The sequence below is a fragment of the Phoca vitulina genome, unplaced genomic scaffold, assembly GCF_004348235.1.
Source record: "Phoca vitulina isolate PV1807 unplaced genomic scaffold, GSC_HSeal_1.0 scaffold2, whole genome shotgun sequence".
In the NCBI taxonomy this organism is placed as follows: Eukaryota; Metazoa; Chordata; class Mammalia; order Carnivora; family Phocidae; genus Phoca; species Phoca vitulina.
This window is the reverse complement of record NW_022589705.1, coordinates 73,031,129-73,046,517: the sequence shown is the minus strand read 5'-3', so window position 1 is coordinate 73,046,517 and position 15,389 is coordinate 73,031,129. Positions and strand designations below refer to the sequence as shown.

General features: G+C 45.7%; 1 protein-coding gene across 3 annotated transcripts in view; it reads right to left on the bottom strand.

Moving 5' to 3' along the window:
* The window catches only part of GRIK3 (glutamate ionotropic receptor kainate type subunit 3), a 221,768-nt gene that overhangs the window by 80,838 nt on the left and 125,541 nt on the right, over positions 1 to 15,389 (bottom strand). For all 3 annotated transcript variants that reach the window (XM_032387647.1, XM_032387639.1, XM_032387657.1), the window contains exons 2-3: positions 10,717 to 10,893; positions 251 to 508 (exon numbers count right to left, since the gene is read on the bottom strand). In XM_032387647.1, coding sequence (XP_032243538.1) covers positions 251 to 508; positions 10,717 to 10,852 — 394 coding nt within the window. In that variant the 5' untranslated portion in view covers positions 10,853 to 10,893. The remainder of the gene's footprint in view (positions 1 to 250; positions 509 to 10,716; positions 10,894 to 15,389) is intronic.

Here is a 15,389-nt window from a genome sequence, read left to right as displayed (position 1 = left end):
GCTGAGTGCAGACATGAGCATGCTACAGGGGGGTGGAGGTGGGAGTGTGGGGAAGGTGTGGGGCGGGCGAGAGGTGAGTGGCTGGCGCGCCCAGGGCTGCAGGGAGTGTGGGGGCGAGTGTCCGGGGGACCTGCTCGGTTCGGGTGTGAGTGTGTACCCTCCCCCAGGGGCAGCTGCACTGGGCGAGCAGATCCTGGGGCTCTACCTCCCTCACCCCCTGCTCTCAGCCCAGCCAGGCCTGGCTACGCACCTGTACTGTCGTCGTAGACCACGGTGGCCGATCGCCACTTGAGGTACTGGACCAGGTCGAGGATGGCGTGGCTGAGGGAGGCGTAGTCGGGGTAGAGGTTCACGTAGAAGGTGTCCTTGTTGTCCAGTGGGTGGTGTTTCCAGCGCAGCTGGATGTGGGGCACCTCCAGGGCATTGCAGATGGACTGGACGGCGTTGGTGCAAGAGCCCTGTGACGGCCCGAAGATCGCCACCACTCCCAGGGCCAGCTGGTCACAGGCTGCAACGGGGGAGGGGGGGAGGCGCGGGGGTCAGTGCTGGGCCTCGTCAGGCAGGCGGGGGCGAACAGCAACTGGAACCTTCTGAGGGCAGATGAATGAGGCTCCTTCAGAATCTTGGCTTCCTCCTCTGGAAGCCAGGGTTGCAATCGCCCCGCCTCACGGATCATAGGAAGGTCGAGCGAGACCACGCGTGTGAGACCCCCAGCACTGCCCGTGAAACAGAGACGGGGATTACTTCTGAAGCTGTCATCACTGCACTGAGCACCCCCAGTTCTGGACCCGGCCCTGTTCTGGGCGGTGGGGGTGGGGGGGAAGGCTGAGAAACAGGTAGGATGAAACACCACCACTGTGGCGATTGTGAAACCTCCAGCCCCAGCCTGGTCCCCAAAGTTGAAGGTGCTCATCTCCCCTCTCGCCAGACGCCACCACATGCGTGTCCAAGATGCATCTCAGACCGAACGTGTCCCAAACACAACCCCCTCTCCTCCTCCAGCCTCCCCTCCTCAGTAAACCAGCTCCCCCATCCCAGTGCTTAGGCCCCGAACCCTGGCTTCCTCTCGACTCCTCTCATTCTCTCCTATCCCACTTCCCAATCCTGCTGTGTCACCTTTGGAATGTGCCAGAATCAGAACTTCTCGCCACTGCCACCATCCTCCTCTGCTTGCATTACTGCCGGAGCGTCCTCACCGGCCCCAGCTTCCTCAGGGACTCTCCCTACTTTTTACCTCTCCCAGCCTCAGGTGGTGACATCACTCCTTTGCTCCAAAGGCTCCAGTTTCACTTGGTCTAAAAGCCAAAGTCCTTATGGTGACAGATGAGGCCCTGCTCGCTGCAGTTCCTCCCCACCCCTGTCCCACTCCTGTCCCCATCACCACCACCACTTTCCTGACTTCATCTCCCATCCTTCTCTCCCTTCCTCACAGCACTCAAGCCCCACTGGTTTCCATGATGCTCCTCAAACACGCTAAGCACACTACTGCCTCAGGGCCTTTGCACTTGCTGTCCCTTCTAGCTGAAGTGCTCTTTGCTCAGGTAGCTACATGACTCCCTCCTTCCCTTCCCTCAGGTCTCTGCATCCATGTGGTCCTACTAAAGAAGCATCCCTTGCCCAACCCGTAATAAGGGTCCCTCTCCAGCCAGACTCCCGAAACCCCATACCTTGCTTTTTTTCTTTGTTTATTAAATGACCACCAGAAGTCTTGTTCATTTGTTGACTTTCTCCTCCCACTAGAATGTAAGTACAAAGCAGCAAGGGCTTGATCTATGTTGCTTATGGCTGTATCAACAATAAAGAGTACCTGAATAGTACCTAAACGTGCTCAAAGCAGTACGTGGTCTGAGCCTCTGCTGAGTGAATGAGTATTGACTCCCTGCCTTCAGTTTGCATTCTTGCGGGAGGCCCAGGGGCTCAGGCAGGTCCGATGGCAGATGCTTCTGGGGAGGGCAAACACCGGTGGGCACAGCAGAGCTTTGAACGAGCAGCCCCAGAGCAGCTGGGGCTCAAAGGGCAGGCACAGGCTCACGTAGGGATTGTGCCTGAAAGATCCTTAAAGTGGGACCTTTCAGGGGCAGTCAGGGGAAGGGCTCCCCAGGAGCTCTCGCCCTTTCTTCTGGCAACTGTCTCTGACTTTCCTTCGGGCTCCTGTCTTTTCCACTCCCAGTGCCTTAGACATTGGCCTCCTTCAGGCCCCAGTCACTGGGTTGGAGGGTGGTTATGTGACCAGTCAGAGCCAATGGGAAGCCACGCGACCTCACACCGGGAAGGCAGCACTCTCCCTCTGCAAGGAGACGTTGGGGGAGAGAAGATCTGGAGGTGTGGTAGCCACCCCGTGCTCACAAACAAAGTGCAGTGCTTGTCTGGGAACGGAGTCACTATGCAGGTGAGCAGAGCCAAAGGAGAGTAGGAAATAAGAGCCCCCGGTCAAGTGCAACCTTGGACCTTGGGTACATGAACCGATACGTTCTCTTTTTGCTCAAGTCACTTAGGATTTGGTGTTTTGTCACTTGCAGCCAGAGGAGCCCTAACCGATCTATCAATAAAGTGTCAGCAAACTCACCAGCCTGCGGCCACAAGAATTATGTTACGTGCACACTTATGAACGTATGGTGCGTGTAGGAGGAGACAAGACACAGTCCCTAAGCATCGATGGGCGGTGGATTCAGACATGTCCTGGCTGCCCCAAAGGCCTCTGGGAATGACCTACTCGGCTCAGGCCACCCTTAAGATTTGCAGGGCCCCAGACCAGAGTATAAATGGAGGCCCACATACTATGTGGCTCAATATTAAATGTTGTAAGTCAAGCTAACAAACTGTTATATAAAACACACCCTTTCCTCCTACCCTGACAAATACACTTTCCTAACAACTGGAAAATCAGGTGGGCATGGAGACTTCCCATACACAGAGATGTGGGGAGTGGTGGTACCAGCTCCCACCTTGCCCCCTCTCTTTTACTGCTGGCTCTGCCCTGAACCATAAGGAGGACTGCACTCTCCATGTGGACACCCCACCCCTATGTCCGAGCTCTGTCCATACCCCTGCAAACAGCTGCCCTTTGCTCACCCCTGGAAAGGGTTTAGGAGTGTGACCCTTGAAGTCTGGCTTTCCCTCTGGAGAACAACCCAGGGAAGAGGCTCATGCAGGCCTGAAGGTGGGCTCAGGGCCAACTGGGTAGGAAATTCAGGGTTCTAGATACTTGGAGCGAAGACTAGAAGGGCAGGGCACAGGCTTCTGCTAGGCAAGTGCCCTTAGTCCCACTGACCCTTTGTCCTGGGAGGAGACACTGACCAGAGGAGAGCAAGGGCAGCCCCCATAAAGCACAGACCCAGGGAAAGGGGCCCTCTTGCCTCGGCCAATGGTGGTACCAATGGATCCAGAGATGTAGCGTGGTTTTCAGTTGATCAGAGTGGGTGGTCTTCAGGGTATTTTTCTCTTCTTCATGGGACATCCACCCTCTCCTCCCTTACTGCCTCCTGGGACAAGGAGGAATTATAGACAGTGCTGTCCCTGAACTTTGTACTTGCCTCAAGAACACCAGAGAATGCCATTTGTGCCTGGGTGAAAGATACAGCACTCTGGGGTGGGATAGGGGAGCTAGTTATTGCCAGGAGTCTGCTGGAACCACCTGGAACATGGGACAGGGCAGCCATGGATGGGAGGCAGCAGGGCCAACTAGGGGCATCTCCTGGGTGACCGGGATCCCTCAAGGCCAATGTCAGGTGCAGGGGAAGATGCACAGTGGGGCAGTGGCACCTCCCTAGTGCTTCTACAGTCAGGGAAGTGCCGCTATCCCCGCTCTGGTCACCCTACAGTCAACAAGCCTGGAGAAGCCCTCTGTGTGGGGTCAACCCTAGTGATGATAAATGCTTCCAAAATAGAACCCTGGGTTTGTTGATAAATTGTCCCATTTGGGGAAGTTCTCTTTTTAGGGCCCTCGCCCCAAGGAGGCCATGTCCTGACCTGTCCACTCACTGCTCATTCATGCTGCTCCTCTGCATCCTGGGTGTGTTGAGTGCCTCTCTGGGCACTTCGTCCCCCTAAGAGCAGGTGCTCCGTGAGGAAGAGACGACGTATGGGTCACTTTGTAGCCATGGAGGCTGGATACACACAAAGGAGATAGTGACAGTGAGTGACAGCTGTCCAGGCCTGGTTACTCCCACTCCCCTCAAGCTGTGGGCACTCTATAAAATCTAGAAGTTTCTCTTAGGCTCTGTCTCCTAACCCTGTTTTGAACCTTCTAGCTGTCCTATGATGTCCTTGGTTTCCATTCTATGCCTCCTATCTCTACTTTTTTCCTTTTGCCTCTAGGACCCTCTGATTGATAACTTGGTCAAATGACCAGTATGTTTCATTCCCTCCACTACCACCTCCAAGAATCTGCCTTTTGGATTTCCTCTTTTGATATTTGCCTGGAAGCAGGCAGGCAACTACCTCCTATGCCCTATACCCAGCCTAACCTCTTAGATCATGGTCCCCTGTCCGGGCCCAAGGTCTAGGTATCTGGTTTGGCTGAGGCAAGGCAGAGTGGGCCAAACACAAGTTATGATTCTGCAGAGGATTATAAGAGCAATCTTGAAGGAGGCAATTTTGATTTTGACATCAGTTGTGAAGACAATGATAAAGGTAACCACAGTGATGGCTGTGAGGGTGAAGACCATACTGTTGATGATCATGGCCGTGGCATGGACGAAGGTGGAACTGATGATAATGTTGATACTGCAGCATAATGGTGGGATGAGGACGGGACTGATGATGATAAAAATGTCAATGCCATGACAGTCATGGTGGTGATGATGGTAGGAATAATGATGATGATATAAGCATTGATGAGAGAGGAGGTGATAGCCGTTTGATGGTGATGACAGTAACTGTGGTGATGATGTTGGTGTTGATGAGGCTGGGGATGATGAAGATCCCAGCACTATGACAGTGATGAGGACGAGGAGGATGATAATCATAGGGGTGGTGACGTTGGTAAGGGTGTGAATGGAGGTGATAACAGTTTTGATAGCATCAATGAGACTGGTGATGATGAAGATGTCAGTGTCATGACCATGGCGATGGTGGTAGGAATGATGGCAGTGATGTTGGCACTGAGACTGGTGATGATGAAGCTGTGGCCGTCTGGCAGTGACAATGACGGTAGTGACCGTGATGGGAATGAGGATGATGTGAAGGGTGGGGGTGATACCACTGTTGACGGTGATGATAGTAATTGTGGGGATGGTGCACTGGTGTTGGTAGTGGTGACAGCCGTGGTGACAGGGGGATGATGGCCATACTGGGGTTCATGCAGTGATTACATCTCACGGCTGGGGGGCAGGAAGCATCTGTTCTGCCCACCACCTATTTCTTCTCTTTGGCCTCTCTCCTCATCCCTTTCTCTGTCCCCTCTGTGTTCCTGTCACCTTCCGAGGATCTCCCAGGCTGGAAGAATGCCGCTGCCCCTGAGGGACCAGGGCGGGGGTTACAGACGCAGGAGCAGCTGCAGCTTTATCTCCAGATGTTTCCAGGGCAGCAGCCAACTCTTGCTCTGGTAGCCCTGAGCACACACCGCAGTAATCACATTATTTGTAGCTTCAATCTGGAATCCATTTTCTGGTCATTTTACAGTAACTCAGTGGTTCACGGCCATTGCAGGAGTCCACAGCCTGAATGCAGCCCCCCCTCACCCCCTTTCCATGGCAATTGTAGTTAGAGCAAAAATTATCCCAATCAATTTGTGTCTTAAAAGGAACTGAGCAGCCCAGAGAATAAGTGAAGGCAGAGGAGCCTGGGGAGTGCTGGGTTGATTCCAGGACCGCTCTGGTCAGGCTTGGAAGAAAACACAGGCGCTCTCTGGGCTGCTGGCTCAGGCACCGTTTGGCAGTCACTCATCTTTTAATTTTACACAAAACATTTAAAAATAAAGACAATAAGTGAAAGTCCCTTTTAATGGGGAAAGGCCTCTTGGGCCTCCCATGGAGGGAAGGCCTAATTTGCACGGAGCTGGCGGGGCACTCCCCACTCCCCCCGACGTGGCCCAAAGTGGCTGGATCCGGCTGTGATGGCAGAATTGATCATTCTCACTGGGTTAATTAGAACTAAGCCCAAGGTCATCCCCCAGAAGAGTCCTAATAATGCTTCAGAGGAATACATTTTCAAAAACCAAAGATCAAAAGAAAAAATAAAGACCATGGGAACAAGGGATTCCCCAAAGGGATGGAGCGTACCTAAGGGGGAGCACGATCCAACCGCAGAAATGCCTCCAGGGTCAGACAGCAGTGGTTCTAACCACAGCAGGGGTCTGTCTTGGGCATAGTAACTATCAGAGGGACATTAAGGGAAAGTGATGGCAGAGAGGAGCCTCTTAAACTTTTTTTTTTATTGAGATGCACAGACTTCTCTGAAATTTTACATATAACTACATCCATGTAACTACTACTTGGATCAAAATATAAAACATTCCCAACACTTAAGAAGGTTATCTCTTCCCCTTTCCAGTTAATATCTGCTGCATACTCCTCCCTCTCCCAGAGGTGACCACTGCTCATTCACTCAACATTATGCCTGCAAGGCTCATCCATGTTTTGTGTGGGGAAGAATTTTTTCTTTTTTTTTATTGTTAACTCAAATTCCATTGTATAACTATACCCCAATCTATCCGTTCCCCTGTCGATGGACCTTTATTTCCCGTAACATTTGGCTGTTTTCAATAAGGTGGACAGGAACTCTCTTGCAGGCATACATTTAGCTTTAGTGGACACTTCCAAACTTCCCTGAGAAGTTCAACCAGTTTTCACTCTCACCAACACTGTGCAGAAAAAAATAAACCTCAACGCCTACCTCCCACTATACAGAGAAAATCAGTATAAGACAGGTCATAGAGCTAACCACGAAAGACAAAACAACAGAGCTTCTAGAATGTAGGAGAAAATCTTCATGATGTGAGGACAGATAAAAATAGAACACAAAGCCATTAACCATATGGAAAATATTGACAAATCAGACTTCTTTAAGTTAAGAACTTTGTTTCTCAAAAGATGTTGCTAAGACAGGGAAAAGGCAAGCTCATTTGCAGCAGATATATGCAATGTGGAAGTCCCACAAAGGACTCCTACCCACCATATATAAAATACTCTACAAGTCAATACGAAAATGACAAGCAGCTCCATTTTAAAGGTGATTGAAAGGCTCAAAAATCACTCAAGGAAAGAGAAGATCTGAATGAGCTATGAGCATATGAAAAGATGTTCAAGACCTCTGGTCACCAGGGAAATACAAAGTAAAACCGCAATGAGATATCCACCACATGAACCACCAGAAACAAAACAGACTTTATCAAGTGGTCATGATGTTGTGGAGGGATTCTCACTGCTGCGAACCGCCCAAGAAGGCTGGTGCCAGGACTCTGGAAAGCCATCTGGCTGAACATATGACATCCCGTGACCTCATACTTCCACTCCTGCATGTCTACCCACCAAAAAACTGTGCACGTTTGTGCACCAAAAGATATCTACAGGAATGTTCATAGCAGCTCTACTCTCTGGGCCCGAATGGAAACGACTTGAATGTCCAACAATACGTTTGAGTTTTAAAAATTGTAGTGTAGTCATATAACAGACCACTACACAACAATGAATAGATTTTTGTTATATCCAACAACATAGATGAATCTCACGGGTATATTCTACACAAAGCCAAAACGTATGCACTGGTGTTCTGTTTATGTGAAGTTCAGAAATGGGCAGAGCAGTGTATGTATGACACCGGTAGTCAGAACAACGGTTTTTTAGGACAGCAGTGAAGAGGCAAAAAGACGTGTAATCTAGCAGAAGATGTGGACAATAATCACACACACACACACATACACACACACACACACATGCATCCATGGATCACGGTTGTGAAGGAGAAGTCCAGAGATTTATGAGGTGAAGACTTGACCTCATCTGGGGATTTGGGGAGGGCTCCCCTGAGGACCTAGACAAATGGCAACGCAGAGGTGGGACAGGGAAGGGGCATCAGAAACAAAGAGAACAGCAGGTGCAAAAGCCCGGAGGTGGGAGGAAGCGTGGCACCTGGAGGATGGCAGGTGGGGCTAGAGCCCAGAGGCCAAGGGAGCAAATGGCACAGGTGTGGCTAGAAGGTCACATCTGGGCTAGACTGGACAGGCCCCATGGGCTCTGATGATTTGGGAAAAGAACAGCAGGACACAGCAGCCGGGGTTTTAAGCAAACAAGTCAGGTGGTGGGGGATGAGGGGGCGTGGCTTTGGTCACGTGGCCCAGTCTGGCTGGACTTCCAGAGCTGGGTGTTTCTGTCTCAGGTCTACTCACCCACTACCTGGCAGTTCCACATCGTGTGGAACTCTAAGTTCCCGCTGGAGGAAGTGCCTCAGAAGACTCTGGAGTTCTGCCCGGGGCTCACTGCTGGCTGGGGAAGGTCCCCACGCTGACTCGCAAGTGTGCTACTAAAGAGTTGTCATATTATTTTAGTGACTTTTAGAAAAAATGGACAGAATACCCAGCCTAGCCCTTTGGGGTCATCATGCCCACATAAACCTCTGTTCTGATTCCAGGCGTTTGTTCTGTGTCCTCACCTTTTCACTGAGCATTTTTGGTTGAGTTCAGTCACTTTCTAGCTGGACGAGGCCAGGCAGAGGATGCCAGCAGGGGACTCTCAGTGGGGAGGTGGATATCTAACTGTACAGTGCTGGCCACAGGGCATGCAGAGAGAGAGCTGGGAGGACGCCAGTAGGGAGGAAGGCAGGCCAGCACAAGGAGAAGGGTGATGAGCAAAGGACCACTCTCGTGAGGCTAACACGGTGGGATTCCTCTAGTCCGTCTGCAGGCTGGCTCTGAGACTCAGGGCAGGGGTACCAAAAATGTCAGGGGTATCGTGCTCAACGTCAGGGACCCTGTGCCCTTCAGCTTACAAGGCATGAAGGAGCAGGGCAGACGAGACAGGGGCCAGCAGTGGAGAAAGTGCCTGTAGGTGAGGCCCTTAAACTGATGGCTCAGTGGGTAGAGGGCAAACCAGCCAATGTAATAAGAGCAAAGTCCAATATGGTACCTTGTACGTGCCAGACACTGGTCTAGGCACTTCACAGAAATTTGTCTATTTTGTAGGTGAAAAAAACTGAAGCACAAGGTATTTTGTTCAAGGTCACAACTCATATCAGAATGGACAAGGTGCAAGGCTAGGCAGTCTAGCTCCAAGCTCATGCTACACTGCTTTTCTATGCTAAGATGTTTACCCACAATGGGGTTTTGGAAAACAGAGCCAGCCCCAGGGAGAATCTTGGCAGGTCCTATACCTGGGAGCCCAGGAGACCTTGATTAGCTACTGGGAACCCCTTAGAAAGACCAAGGGGATCTTTTGGATGAGCCTCAGTCTACCCAAAATGCATGAATGACACTGTCTCTAAGCTCAGCAGATAAGGGTCCTGAGCAATGATGCTCAGGCTCCCATGCCCCATTCTCACATCATTCATTCATTGATTCATTCAATAATTATTTCAATGAGCAGTTACTATACACCAGTCTTTTAGGTGCTAGGGTTATATCAGTTAACAAGAAAGAGTCTTCCTTCCAGTAGTATTGGAGAAAAGGAGAAACAACAAACACACACCATTATTTAACTACAAATTGTGATAAGTGCCTTGAAGAAGAAAAGCAAGGGGCTATGATGGCAAATTATAGGAAGGATGATCTTGTCTTCCCTGGGAGTGAGATTCCTTAGGCCTGAGATTTTTAAACGGAGTTCTATGGAAGTCTAGGGATATATGGAAGCTATTTCTAGAATGATCTGAGCCTCTAAGTTAATTTCAATTAATGTGTGTGTTGTGTGTGTGTGTGTGTGTGTGTGTGTGTTGTGTGTGAATTATATTTTTAAAAACAGTAACAAAAGAGCATATGCGTATACTCAAACGGGCTATAAGCCACCCTAGAAACTGGCAGCTCATTCAGGTATTGACAAGTTGCTTTTTTTTTCTCCCTGAGGATTTTGGAATAAAGTTCTCCAGTCCTTTCTGTGCAGTCATTGGAGCTTATTGTAAATGTGTCACTAATAAAGAAGGATGCAACCCAACGTTTGTTTTGTTTTATTTTTTAAAATCCAGGTGTGGGGAAAACTGACTGGATTTACTAAAGCTGATTTTTATGACTTATAATTTTCCTGTTATTGTGCAGCTAAAACAAAATATGGAAATGTATTGAATGCTGAGGCTAATGTCAAACTTCAAGTGTCATCCATAGCCTCTGGGGTCAAATTATGTTAACCATAGAAGCAGCTTCATTGTTTTTTAGTAAGTCTTTTTATGGCGACTAAATGTTGCATATTTTAATTATTGATACTCTGGGTAGGATTTCAATGAAAGAAAAACAAGTTTGAAAGTGCCAGCTTCAGTTCAAAGGTGTTGGGGATATGAGCTGACCTCTACATTGCTACCTCCCCAACCCCATCTCAGGCCTCATTGTCCACCTCCTCCCATGGCCCCTCATTCCCTCACGGTACCTGCCAGTGGCCTAGAAATTCCTGATGGACAACCTGGGGGATGACACAGCCTACACTGAACTGGAAATGAGGCAGGTCCCCAAACCACGCGGCATAGGCTCTAAGCCTCAAGCCCACCAAGAGCTGGGGCCCGTTTTCAGGACCCTGGACAGCAAACGCAGCTCCCTCTGTCCCCACCCCTGGAAGATATCAATCAAGGTTGCATACTCACCCTTCTTGGTGGCCTCGAAGCTGTCATGAAAGTGAATCCTCTGGATGTCATAGGTCAAGGTTGTGTTGGGCAGCAGAGTCCTGTTCCTGTTGATGATGTTGGCAGAAAATCGAAAAGCATGTTCCTCAGCATTCATGACCTGGGCGTTGGGGCCATCCACATACTCAAAGATTCCTCCTGCAACAGATGGGTAAAATTGTGTGTGCTGGGGAAGGGGGAGGGCATGCTAACAAAGTTCCTTGGCTCAGAAGGATTTATGGACAAGACTATTCTCCCCAAAATATTCAATACTCTCTTAGATAATTCCACGCATGGAAATTGTGCTAGAGCATAAGAAATACGAAGATCCTCCTAGTTCATTTCACTCAGCCAGCAACAGAGACTGACACCACAGACTGACAAACAGAGCCAAATAAAATGACCAACTTATTAATATTGCTATGAAAATTCTCAATAGAGTGCTGGAAGTAGAATCTATTAGACTATTACAAGGATAACATACCATGACCAGGTACAGTTATATTCAATATAAAGAAAGGGTGGTTCAACATAAATCTATGAATATCATTCCATTACATCAATAGTTCAAAGGAAAAAAATAACATATGATCAACTCACAAGATGTAGAAAGGCATTTGATAAAATCCAATATCTACTGCTGTTAAGAATGCTTAATAAACTAGTACCAGAAAAGTTACTGCCTTGAAGCACCTTTAGCTTAAATCTGCCTTCAATATCACACTAATGGTGAACACTAGAGACATTCTCATTAAAGAGATAAAGGAGGGGTAAAGATTTAAACCACACCATTAACCAACAAAATAAGAAAAAGAATTTAGAGACACACCTCTTGGAAAGAAAAAATAATTCTTGCAAATGATATAAATGTTTTCCTGCAAACCCTTAATCCCCAGGCACAAAAACTAGTTAAGAAGTAGCAGGAGCAGGAGGGTTGAATTAAATGACCAGTTAGCACAAATTAATACCATTTCTTTATATCAGCAACAACCAGTAAGAAAACTTAATGGCAAAAGATCTCCTTTCTATGATCAACAAAAATATTACATAAAGAATAAGAAAACAAATAAGAAGTATGCAATTTCAGCATTAAAAATGACAAAAACACTACAAGGGAGAGATGTAACAGCAGATTACAATGAGGAGACATGGCATGTTCCACGACAGTTAGGCTCAAGAATAGAGGTGTCAGTTTATTCCAAATTAGTTTTTCAGTTTAATGCAATTCCAATCAGAATCACAGAAGGGTTTTTCTTTTACTGGACAAGATGACTCTAAAATGCATCAGGAAGACTAACCAGGAGATAGCAGCCTAAAGAGATGACAGGTGATCCGCACTGCCGGATTTAAAACGTATCATAAAAGCCAAAATAATTAAAAACATGTCCTAATGGCATATGAAAATACAGACAGATCAATGGGATGAGATAAAAAGCCCCCAGAAAGAGATTCAAGTAAAGATAAGTATTTAAGACATAACAAAGGTGGCTGTTTCCAATCAGTAGGTAAAATATAAATTATTCATTAATTGTGCTGAGACAATTATTCAATCATTTGGAAAAAATTTAAGTTAGATTCCAATCTTTAGCCATATATCAAAATAAGTTCCAAATGTATTAAAGATTAAATAGCAAGAAAGTAAGGGAGGGAAGGAAGGAAGAAAGAAAACAGTATAAAAGTACCAAAAAAGAAGATGTAGGTGAATATTACACAATATTGAGGTGGAGGAGGTCTCTCCAGGCATTATAATAAAGTCAGAAACCATAGGAGAGATGCTGATAACTCCACAGAAATCATATATATCAAGAAATAATATATCAAAACTACCATGAACAATTAAATGGCAAACATCAAACTTGGAAAAATATTTGTAACATATTTGGCAGTATAAAAGTTGATGTTCTTATTTTATAAAAATAAACACTTAAAAGTCTACAAAAAAGACAAATATTCCAAAAGAAAAATGTGCAAAAGGCAAGCGTGGGCATTTCGCTAAAGTAAAAAATAATACAAAGGAGTTATTAACATATGAAGAAATGCGTGTCTTCACTAAAAATCAAATAAACTCCATTTCAACCAACAGAGATTTACCACTTCTTGCCCATCCCATTGGCAAACATAAAATAACTTATAACACTCAGCTTTGCTGAGGGCGTTTGGAAGGCAGCTATGCTCACCACTATACCACCAATGCATGCTAAGGGCATTTGGAAACAGACACTTGCTTAACTGTTGGTGGAAGTGGCAACTGGTATACCTCGCCTTCCTGGTGGCCATCAGAAAATACCAAAAGCCTTAAAAATGCTTAGGTCTTTGACTCAATACTTCTCCTTGACTCAATACTTCAGTTTCTGGGAATTGACTCTGACAGCAATGGTGGACATACCAGTCATGTATGGGGAAGAGGATCTAGGGATGTCCAACACCAGAGAAAGAGTCAATAAACTGTAATAACCTATATATTTCCATGCAGTAGCAAAAATTTAATGATTTGGGAAATACCCAAGACATATTTTTAAGTGAAAAGCAAAGGTTATAAAGTTGGAGTTGCAGTGCGATTCCACGTTAGAAGAGGGAGAACAGAAGGAAGATAAGGAGGAATCTTTAACATTGACGGAAAAATAGGAGGTGTTTCAAAACAGCATAAGAGAACAGTCCTATGTGGTAGATTTATTTTGTTCTTTGCACTTTTCTTTATTTTCCAAATGAAGCTTTATGTTTACTTTCTTTACTCTTTTAAAAAACCAACTTCATAGAGGTATTATTTACATTAAGAAATTCCACAAAATACATCTTAAGTGTACAGTGATTTGGGGGTAAATTTATGGAATTGTGTGAGCATCATCACAATTCTGAACATTCCCATCACCTCAGTGAGATCCCATGAGCCTGTTTACAGTCAATCACTGTTTGCAGCCCCAGCCCCAGGCAACTACTAATTTACTTTCTGTCTCTAGAGATTTATCTTTTCTGGACATTTCATATAAACGGAATCATGCAGTAGGTGGTCTTCTGCATTTGGCTCCCTTCGTTTAGCATATTTTTGAGCCTTACCCATGTTGTAGCACATAGCAGTGCTTCATTCCTTTTTACTGATAAATAATAATACTTTCTACCAATGTACCACATTTTATTTACCCATTCATCACCAAGTTAATGGGTATTTGGGTTGTTTGCACCATTTTGAAAAACATTTTTTTTCCAAGTGAGTATTTTAAAAAGTGAACAAATCAATCTGCCCCCCACCTGTCCTCCAGCAGGTTTACAATCTGTAACATGTAGTGTGTACACATGTGAGTCTGTGTGGGGGTACATACACATGCTGGGCGCACGCATAAAACAAGACGAGAAGAATGCATCCCAAAATGTCAAGAGGGCTTCTCTCTGAGTGGCAGGATTATGGGTGACTTTAATTTCCTTCTTTGTGTTTTTCTGTATTTTCCAAAAGTTCTGCAGTGAACATGTGTTATATTTCTAATCAGAAAAGCCATCCTGTGATGGGTGTATGTGTTTAAAGGAAAATAAATGATCAAAATACCATATGATCCAGTAATTCTAGGGATTTTAATTTAATGCTGGGATTTAGCATTTCTAAGGATATAAATTTAGAATAAGTTAGAGATACATAAACACATTTACGTAGAAGGATATTCTTGACATAATATTGAAAAAATAGAAACAATTTAATGTCCCAAAGTAGGAGATTATTCGATATATTAAAAGCCACCCATATGGCAAAACAACTTGCAGGCATTAAGAGTCAGGGTATAGGATGGCAGGACATGGTATCTGGGATTTGCTTCAAAATCATAGTGGAGGGGTGGGTGTGAAGTGGGTATGGATAGGGCAGGAAAGGTCATGGGTTACTGGTCACTGGGGCCAGATGGTGGGTACACAGGGCTCCATTATACCATTCTCCCTAAGTGGATATGGCAGACATCCTCTGTAATAAAATATTCTTTAAAATCATTGTATAAATAAGACAAAATGAACAAATCATGGTAGTGCAATTAGAAAGGAGACGCAATATTATTTGCAGACGCTTATTACTGTTTTCTTAACAACTCAAGAGAATCAGATGGAAACCTAGCAGAATCCAGACAGCTCATCAAGGAGCCAGCATACAAATACAGAAAAACGTACAGCATTCCTATAACAGTGAGGAATTATAAGGAAAAAGACCATATTCACAAAGGCAACAACGAAAACATAAAATACTTTACAATAAATGTGCAATTCTTACACCAAGGAAACTACAAAACTTTACTGGAGGACATAAAAGAAGGCTTGAATAAATGGAGAGACATAACTTTCTCCTGGAAGAGAAGGCTCAGTATTGTAAAGATGTCAGTTCTCCTCAAATTAATTTATAAATTTAATGCAATTCCAATTAAAATCAAAAAGGACATACCAGAAGGGCATACACCAAAATGTTAACAGAGGTTCTTCCTAGAAAGTAAAATGATAATGGATTGCTTTGCTTAGTGCTTTTTCCTGAAGTCCTCTACACTGAGCAAGAGCTTTGGTAATACGGAAAAAAGCTTTTAAAAAAATGCTCTTAAGGAATACTTAATGATATAGAAAATGCTCGTTCTCCACCCCACCAAAGCAACAAAATTATATTACAGTTTGAAATCTATTTATCAAACTAAAAG